The sequence below is a fragment of the Vipera berus genome (genome assembly GCF_964194415.1).
Source record: "Vipera berus genome assembly, chromosome: 5".
NCBI lineage: Eukaryota > Metazoa > Chordata > Lepidosauria > Squamata > Viperidae > Vipera > Vipera berus.
The window spans coordinates 38619366-38629825 of NC_138207.1; the positions used below are offsets into that span (position 1 = coordinate 38619366).

At 38.0% G+C, this 10460-nt stretch overlaps 1 protein-coding gene across 1 annotated transcript in view; it reads left to right on the forward strand.

Moving 5' to 3' along the window:
- Positions 1 to 10014, forward strand: part of FARP2 (FERM, ARH/RhoGEF and pleckstrin domain protein 2) — a 63660-nt gene extending 53646 nt beyond the window's left edge. The window contains exons 23-27 of the mRNA XM_081329642.1: positions 239 to 357; positions 1104 to 1267; positions 4625 to 4732; positions 6849 to 7000; positions 8210 to 10014. Of these exons, the coding sequence (XP_081185768.1) occupies positions 239 to 357; positions 1104 to 1267; positions 4625 to 4732; positions 6849 to 7000; positions 8210 to 8300 (634 nt within the window). The 3' untranslated portion in view covers positions 8301 to 10014. The remainder of the gene's footprint in view (positions 1 to 238; positions 358 to 1103; positions 1268 to 4624; positions 4733 to 6848; positions 7001 to 8209) is intronic.
- The last annotated feature ends 446 nt before the right edge of the window (positions 10015 to 10460 follow it).

Sequence of the window (10460 nt, forward strand, 5' to 3'; positions counted from 1 at the left end):
TTCAAAGTAAAATTTTTATTAATTATATTTGAATGTAAAATGATTATGGCAAGATTCTGGAGTAGTCAGGATGTTAGTATTGATTCCAAACCTTTCTATTCCAGTATTCTTTCCTTTCTATGAAAAGGGAAAAAAGTATATCTATATATTGGATAAGCAGCGTTTCCTTTAAATGTAAAATACATTAACAATTTATCTATGAACACATGATGCTTAATGTTTTATCTGTGCCGCTCAGCACTTGTCTGGAAATGGGAAAATGGTTGGAGGACTTGAATATGGCAATTGAAATGGCCAAGAAAACTGTTGAGAAATCGGGCATGTTCCTTGAAAATTCTCTATCCAACCGTTCTAACAGTAAGTACCATGTTTGTGATTTATGATAGTACATTGTGCCTGCTTTCTTAGGACAGCAATAATATGACTACAGTAATAACAGGTAAAAAAATTTGGCTAAATAAACTATACCCTCTCAGATGCTCCTAATAATATCAGTTTTGGCAAATAAGAACTTCCAATTGTTAAATATTAGTAATGAATTTTGTGGTACATGATCTTTTTTCTCCATTATTTGTATTAAAGGTAGCTATTTTTTGAACCCAGTTTTACATTAGCTACAAAATAGATTTTTGAGAGTTGTATACTCCTAACTGACTTATTTTATTGTTATGAGATCCCATATGACATCTCAAAAACTACAGCATTGTTATGTAATTTTTTGTATACTTTCCTCACTGAAAATCTGATCCAGCCTGGTTGGTTACAAATTTGTGACTTCCTCTATACCAGGGGTAGGCAACCTCGGCTCTTTTATGACTCATGGATTTCAATTCCCAGAATTCCTGAGCCAGCCAAGCTGGCTCAGGAATTCTGGGAGTTGAAGTCCATGAGTCATAAAAGAGCCGAGGTTGCCTACCCCTGCTCTATACTAACAGTAAATTATCATCAGTTCCAAAACGTTCTGGATTGCAAAGGTCATGGATGCTAGAAACAGTTAACTGATGGGTGACACCTTTGAGAGAGACCTACTTAAGAGATTCTCATCACTATCATTATCCATGTACCACAGTCTCTTAAATGTTTGCTCCCTTCTCCTCCTTCAGGATCCTCAGATGAGGTTTCTCTAGAGCAGGAGTCCGAAGAGGACATTCATTCTTCTCGTAGCTCCCTGGACAGGCAGAGCCACCACCGTGCCAACACTACCATACATGTCTGCTGGTACCGCAATACCAGTGTCTCCATGACTGATCACAGTGTGGCTGTCGAGGTACCCAGCAGCAGTTCACGCATCACTTTCACTTGCCACTCTTTTTGGTTGCTGGTTTCTCTAACTCTATACATGCATCTGCTTTTAACCTTCATCCTCTTCATTGCCTTTAGTAATTTCAGTAGCCATATGGAAAAAAATTAAATTGCAATAAGATTTTTATGGTGTGTGTATCTCTGCATGTTCCATTACAAAGTAGAGCTTTGAGGGCAAATTATTTCCAACTCTTTAATAGTGACTTTATTCTGAGCCATTTCTCCAAGACGAAGGGGCCTTATATTGGAACAATCAATAACATTGAGGTTGCTGCTCAACTATCTCTCCTAATGAGAGGAATTTGAGGAGATTTTCTTTGTACCCTCCAGCCTGATCTTCCCCGTTTTTAATTATGTCCTTAGAGTGATTTCTCCCCCTCGATTAAATTTCTTCTCACTGTGTTCAGCTTCCAGAGAGTTATGGCACTGGCAGGCAGACATACACCTGAGCTCTCTCACATAAATGTCCTTCTACCATTCCATTTAATTGAAAAGAATAAAAAAAGCATTTCCATTATTTATAGTCTCTTGATCTATGGACAAATCTAGATTTGCAGAATGTCCTATTCTCATGAAATGTCCCCCAGCAAGTGTTATTTGGGAGGAGTGATCTGTGCTTCAAGATAACATATATGCACAGCGTTTTAAGAGTTATAAAACTCTTAAATTTGTCATTACTTTTTTTAAAAAAACATAGCAAACATATTCAGCTCTTCTGACAGAGCCCCTGGTGTCTCTCTTTTCAGTAGCTTCTTTTTAGTATGTCCTTTTTCACAGAATGTCTTAAGGGAAATAGTGCAACCTGGAGGAGGTTCCTGCTGGAGAGAGGAAGCTCTTTCATGGAACAAACTCAGAATGGAAAACAAAACAGTCTTCTACAGCCCTTCCTCTCAGATACTGATGAAAGGGAAAGGAATCTGTATCTATGTATACCTTTGTGTTCAAGAAAAGAGAAGTGAATGCAGCAGTATGCACAAAAGTAGATTCAGGGATAGAATGTCCAGACTTAGGTTGTTTGTGTTGGCTTTGTAATTTTAGTTACAAAGATTTACAACTACAATGGATTTGATAATTGATTGACAACATACACTCAAGAAGGATAGGATCAGTGTTTTTCAGCCATGGAAACTTTAAGGTGTGTGGACTTCAATTCCCAGAATTCCTCAGCCAGCATGAACAAATAATCATTTAGCCTTCACTGCCCACTGTGAAAGAAATCAGCTTTCCGACTGTGGAATCATAAATGTACCATCATGTTCGCTCACTAATTCTAACTAACATTTTGCTTTGGTAAATGCATTAATCTTCTTTTCTCATTAAAGCCTTATGATCTCTTTGCACCGCTGATTTGAAGACTCATCATTCATGAGCCTCACACATCTTCAAATCATTTATTTTTACTTTTTACCTTTCATGCTATTTTAATGATCTTTTCAAATACCACCTTTACTTATTCTAATTTTTTTTTCTTCCCTTTTCTGCCTTGCACCTCCTTCCTCTGCTCAGTTTGCTGCTCTGTTGCTGTTTCTCCAGAGCTTCCTCCTCGCTATTTACTGGGCCAGACTCATCGGCCTAACACAATCACCCATGTTTGCTGGTATCGGAACCAGAGCCTATCCCTGTCTGATTATCTATGCATGATTCAGGTAAACTGCTTCTTTCGGTCTTAGCAGGCAGGTATATTTTTACACCACCACCACTCACTCTCTGAAATACTCTTTTAGTATGCATCAATAAAATCTAGCATATTGAGCCAATGATAAGAAATCATTTTGTTTTGTGAAAACCAGAACAATCTGTTTTGTTGGTTATATGCACATTTGCACACTTGCTCAGATGCCATGGCCTTTTTTTATTCTTTCCCTGCAGCCCTCCAGATGTTAAATTACATCTGCCACCAGTATAGTACATTGGGTGCTGGCAATTCTAATTCACCAATGCCAGATTCTAGAAAACTCCTTTGTACTGTAATTTTGTTCATAACAAACTAGGCTTCTTTTCCAATAGTACTTTGGGGAGTGGTGTAAATTACTCTGCATAGCTTCTACTTCTTTTACTCTGTGTTTTTCCCTGAGTCTATTTACTATATTGTCTCCTTACCCAGATTCGATTTTGTTCTTTGCATGATGTGAGAACTAAGCCACCAGGGAAAAAGATTTAACTGGAGAAACTAGGGTTGGAGATGGTTTGAATAAATTCAGTGGTGATTACTTTTTTGGGATTGTCATTGGTTACTATTCTATCCTGGCTAAGGAGGAAATTCAGAATACATCCATGTATTGGGAAGGTATTCATATAAACACTTTTTAATATGAATATTAAAACATTATAGTAATATACCTTAGAGCATTCTTTCCCAACTTGATGCCTTCCAGTTACGCTTGAGATGTTGAATTACAAGATGGCTGGGAATTCTGAGAGTTCTAGTTCAGTACATCCTTAAGAATGAAGTTGGGAAAGGCAGACTTAGTCTGTTTTGTCATTCTTCAAAATTAGACTCAACTCTGAAGGGTTTGGTGGCCTTGTGGTGAAGACACTCTTCTCCCACTCAGAAAATTGAGAGTTCAATCCTAGATAGTGGTAAAGGTTTCTCTCTCTGGGCTCAAAGAAAAAGTATCTGCTAGAAACTCCACATAGTCCAAGAGCCTTGGTGGAGCAGTGGGCTAATGCCTCCTTAAGTAACACCAGATGCCTGCAATTAGTGCAGGTTCGCATCCCACCAGGCTCAAGGTTGACTCAGCCTTCCATCCTTCCGTGGTAGGTAAAATGAGGACCCAGATTGTTGGGGGCAATAAGCTGACTTTGTAATAATGCCGCTTGGGGTATTTTGTGAAAGCCCTAATAAGCAGGCATATACATAGAATGAAGGCTACTGCTAAGCTTGTAAGCCGCCCTGAGTCTTCGGAGAAAGGCGGGATATAAATGGAATTTAAAAAAAATAGTCGTCAAGAAGGGCATTTGGCCAGTAAATGGTCAGCTCCATTCAGTCACCCTGACTCTGTCCCTAATTAAGAGATTACAGGGTTGTAAAAAGACAAAAAATGTAGAATCAGCTCACTTTGTACCTTTTATGCATTTCTCCCTACAAATATCTCACTTTCACCATTAGAAGCTAATAGATGTAAGCAGGAAAGAAGTGGCCTTGTGAATGAAGAAACTGGTGATACAAAAATCAGCCGTTCACAATGAATGTTATGTAACATTTCTCAGCCTAAGAGAATCAGGTCTCAAGAATAGCAATTTGTTTTTAAACTACTATAAGCAACATCAATAGACTTTTGCTGTGGTATCTCACAATATTATTTCTCCTCCTCCTTTATAGAACCAACTATCAGGGTATCTGCTGAGGAAGTTCAAAAATAGTAATGGTTGGCAGAAGTTGTGGGTTGTTTTTACAAACTTCTGTCTGTTCTTTTACAAAACACACCAGGTAAGATAAAAGTTGCATATTTTCAAGATGAAAGTACCGCCCCGAGTCCCTCGGGAGAAGGGCGGTTTATAAAAAACGAATAAATAAATAAATAAATAAATAGCATAATGATCACCCGTGAATGCACATCGTTCTGTGCCTTTATGAGTAATCATTATAGATATGTAAGCAATTTTGCATGCCTGCAGTTTTTGATAAGCAATTGTGATCTATATGCTGTTTTAAGTGTACTCCTTCAACCACTAACTCAATTTCCTAGCCATCTGAAGTGTTTTTATGACCAACCACTTTCTTTACTTCCTCCAGAGTAAATTTTATTTAGTTGTGACTCTGGGCAGTGCACAAAGGATTAAAACCAGCACCCAAACATAATGTATCAAATGGAAAATACTAATGTTATGCTGCATTATATTATTACAAGAATTAGGTTCTTGGATAGGGGATCTTCATGTGTGTGAAGGCCAACACCAGCTAAAGAACTGGCAGTTAGGATTGAACATGTTTATAATAATAATAAGCACTGCCACATAACTCCCTAGACTTAAAATTGTTGTTAAGAAAGATGCAAAAATCTGAATGGTGGACATTGCAGTACCTGGAAACAGCTGAATACAAGAGAAACATTGATAACCACAAATCTTGGACATTGAGAAATTTCCACCTGTCTATTACAAATGACAAACACTGTTTGGATCTGTGCATATACTACAGCTATCTGTTACAACATCCTAGGTTCTTGGGAAGAAAATGATGTCTGAAGGCCAATAGCAGCTAAAAACTGGAAGTGTGACTTCATGTTGTCATCAACAGAGAATAATAACATCAAACAACCTGTGTCTATCCTGGGTCCTCAGATTGGACTTGATAGGGGGATAAAAATATGAAATCCTGTCTAAACATCTGGATGATTATGCGACTAACCATAATAGTTGCCGGTATCTGAAAAGATTCCAAGAGCAGAGCAGACCAGTTGATTTTATTTCATTCAGTTCAATTTCTATGCTGCCCATAATGATTCTGCAGGGAATGGCAAATGTTTGCACAAAAGGTTGCCTTTGTAGTTTGATCCTTTTTTGGAGTTGTGAAAGTTGTGTAGTTTCACCATGTGAAACATCCAACCACATACAGTGGTGTAAAAGTTTCAGTCTCTATAGCTATTTCTTAATAACCTAATGAATAATGAAGTATTCTTATATGTGGATATGTTTTTTTAATATAACTAGTGATGGTTAATTTTTATTGCCTCAAAGTTTAATATAGACACATTAGGCCTATTCAAGTGAGGGACGCGGTGGCTCAGTGGGTTAAGACGCTGAGCTTGTCGATCAGAAGGTCGGCAGTTTGGCGGGTCGAATCCCGAGTGCCGCATAGCAGAGTGAGCGCCTATTACTCGTCCCAGCTTCTGCCAACCTAGCAGTTCGAAAGCACGTAAAAATGCAAGTAGAAAAATAGGGACCACTCCGGTGGGAAGGTAACAGTGTTCCGTGCGCCTCTGGCGTCTAGTCATGCCGGCCACATGACCACGGAGACGTCCTCGGACAAGCGCTGGCTCTTCGGCTTTGAAACGGAGATGAGCACCGGCCCCTAGAGTCGGAAACGACTAGCACGCATGTGCGGGGGAACCTTTACCTTTACCTTTTACCTAGGCCTATTCAAAGAACTGGAGTTTCCAACTTAATTAGACTGGCCTTTCCAGATATGGTACAAAACTCATACATCATAACCACAATAGCTTGCTCAGTTTTTGTACTGCTCTGTTTTTCTCCCACCTGCCTTTCCAGTAATATAGCCCAGATAAGCCATGTGGCCTTGCAAATATTGCTCACATCTGATTACAATCAGCTTCCAGCACCTTGGCCAATGGTGAGGTATGGCAATTATTATTGTGGAATCATACATTATCTCATGATTTAGAATGATGGCAATTTGCTGGCTAATTTTATATTTTGTGGATTTTTTCCCCCATGGACTAATTTGGTCTGTAGTCAGAGATTGAGATACACCTTTCATATGCATTCTTTAAATGATGGCATTATTTTATATATAACTTTATAAATTATTGTGTTTGTAAAGATTAGCACAGAATCGCCTAAATAAATAAATAAATAAATTCCAGGATGATTATCCACTGGCAAGTTTACCACTTATTGGTTACACAATCAACATGCCCACAGAGGCAGATGGCATTCAGAAAGATTATGTCTTCAAACTGCAGTTTAAATCTCATGTCTACTTCTTCAGGGCTGAGAGCAAGTATACCTTTGAAAGGTAAGTATGTACCTTAATCAAAATCTATTCAAGGAACTGATTACCCCAAGTTGTTACTTTAGGAATACTTGTATATTGGCCTGGTAATCCAATAAGAAATCCTCTTGTCTTTAAGAAATGGGAGTCCTGATTTATGCACCCATTTTGATAATCGCTGAAAAGAAATATATAATAGATGCTAGATTCTGCTGGGGCAAAATTGGCCTGAATCCATAGAAGAACTTTTCTGTGCAGAGGTAGAAAATGAACAAATGTACATTGTCAAAACACATAGGAGCATCTATTTAATGCCCGATCAGCCTATAATAAGCTGGTCTCATTCATCCATGGACTGGCTGGACACTTGGCTGAATTTATGTATCACTAACATATGGCAGGGTAATTTGGGCGTATTCCTCTTAAAAATTTGCCCACTCAAATTTCAGGTCAGTAAATGAATGAAAGAAAATGAAAACAGATAGAATAGAGGCAGATAAATGTATAACCCCATGATTCTTATTCATTATTTTAAAAAAATACTTCCCTCAGTTGATCTAACTAGTTAAGCTGTGTAGAAATCCAGATTCAAAGGGCAAAATGTATTACAGAGCTCTTACGGATATGCATGTAGACCTGCTAGGAACATATTAAGCTATGCATGACTTTCCCCAAAAATACACATCAGATCTAGAGAATGGCTGTGAAAGCCCAAGGAAAACCCAGCTGTTTTACAGTGTTCCCCACAGGCTCTGCCTGCACATCCATAAGTGCTCAAGTCTTTCTTTTCCTTTAAAATTTGGATCTCTATATAAAGATCTCTGTTAGATCTGTTATCTAACCTCTGTAAAAAAAATCCCTCATCAAACTTGATGGATCATTTAGTATAAACAGACGATGGTGTAGTTTCATTAATGAGTAATATGTTTATTTAGTGCTATCTTTCTGGTAATATGTAATATTAAAACTTATTACAGTCTATGACCAACATACTGTACATATATGCATATATATTTATGTATTGTATATGTACATAAAATTCTACATTATTGATAACAATTAAAATAGTTAAAAAGAAAAAGGTGTGGGGGGGAGGATAAAGTATTGAAAATATCAAATAAGTGCTGTTTTCTTGGACAATATGTGCTGGGTGATATGAAATCATAATAGCATTGAGAGCTAGTATACCTTTGGAGAGCTAGTTAAACCTTTGGATGTTGCTTTTCTCATCAGGTGGGTGGAAGTAATAAAGAGAGCCACAGGTTCTCCTGAAAGATCCAGCCTTCTGACCACAAAGGATGAAAAGGAAAGTAACATAAACTGAATAAAAGATAGAGCTGGCTCTCTGTTGTAAATTATGTGCAGCAATTTGGTGGAAGACAGGAGTCTTGACTTTGGCAACAATCAAAGGAGAAGACTTCTGTTACTTGCTGTTGATCATGGTCAATTTTGCTGTAGTATGAAACATGGACTAAACTTCCACTGGACTCAGATCCAAAGAGAAAACATGGGTGCTGGATTTATATATGGCTCGATGTTATTGTTTCTATTTATAAGAATAGAATAATTGGAAGTGTTTGGTTGGTTGGAAATCTTGTGATTTTTAAACTGATTTCCTAAAACCCTTGAATAGTTTGTATTTAGTAATAATCTTTGTGCAACATGCACACCAGATAGGTACCCCCACCCCATCTTGCAAGCCATCTTTACACTGTTTATATGGTATTTCAACTTGCAGTAAAATGGAGAGTTCTGAAAATTGCCAGCAACATAAATTTTCATTTTGCAAAACTGATATGATGCTTTTTTTTGTTGAGGAAGCAAGCGAATTGACTGGAAACTTTGCTCAGAGCATGCAGTTAATTCTGATACAAAGGAAATCATGTCTGTATCACTGCAGTTAATATTTTGAGTTCCCTATGTCTTGATATTCTTCCCACTGGTTTCCTATACATGTTTCTCATGGCTTTTGAATAATGTTCCTCTATTTTCTTTCTGAGTTATAATACGGACGCAACCTGGTGAAATAGGAAAGTCAGTTTAAAAAACAGCCTATTCCCTTTGCAGCAGAAATAAATGCCTGCCAGTACATGTCTGAACAAAATCAATTTTTAAAAAAATGAAGCTGGGTGTTTGACCATTAATTATGGAAAAATAATAAGGTACTAATGAATTTGTATTCAAAGGAATAAATAAATGTCAAGGATTTACAATGTAAAACTGGAACAGGCATAACTTCAAATGTATGTATCCTGTTATTATTATAGTTCATCTAATTTAGATACCACACAGCTACAAGTCAGAAATAACAGATATCCCATTCACAGTTGTCTCCTGTAACTTAGTGCTGTTGTCCTATGCCATGAAAGCAAAGTTGATGTGTCTGTCTATATGGTATGTTTCAAGGAAGATGAAAAAAACTACCCTGGCAAGAAGGCTCCATGCCGTGGTGGCGCAGTGGTTAGAGTGCAGTATTGCAGGCTAACTCAGTGCTCACTCCAGGAGTTCGATTCTGAATGGCTCAAGGTTGACTCAGCCTTCCATCTTTCCAAGGTCGGTAAAATGAGGACCCAGATTGATGGGGACAATATGATGATTCTGTAAACTGCTTAGAGAGGACTGTAAAGCACTGTGAAGCAGTATGTAAGTCTTAAGTGTTACTGCTATTGCTATTCTTACGTGGCACAGAGCCGCATATTGTCTTTGGGTAGCAGTGTAAGTAGCTATATTGAGCAACAATGTGGTGATGGGTGATGTACTGTAGGGGAAACACTGTGTGGTGAAATGTTATCTTGAATGTTATCTTATTTTGAAATGTGGGAGGCTGAAAGTAGGACTTGACAAAAATTCTGATTCAGTTCATTACTCATGGAATTGATTCAAAAACTATATAAAATTAGGGTTTGTTTCCCACGAAGGGCAAACTGAAAATTCTGACCTCTTTCTTGATGAAGAGCAAATTCCTAAAGATGGCCATTCGTTATATATTCTGTCTTTATTTATTAGTCTGTTTTGGGAAATAAAACTATTATAGATCTCTTAAATGTGTTTCACTTGTAATCAATCATGCATAAACTGGCCTTTTTAATGGTTGATAGGATTTCAAGAATAACACATGAGAACAGCAACTCCTTTGGGGGCAGATTTTTATTTATTAAGAAAACTCATCAAAGTATATGTAAAGGTAAAGGTCCCCCCGCACATGCGTGCTAGTCGTTTCCAATTCTAGGGGCCGGTGCTCATCTCCGTTTCAAAGCCGAAGAGCCAGCGCTTGTCCGAGGACGTCATGTGGCCGGCATGACTAGACGCCAAAGGCGCACGGAACGCTGTTACCATCCCACCGTAGTGGTCCCTATTTTTCTACTTGCATTTTTACATGCTTTTGAACTGCTAGGTTGGCAGAAGCTGGGACCCGCCAAACTGCCGACCTTCTGATCGACAAGCTCAGCGTCCCTTATCAAAGTATATAAGCTCTTTCAAATTC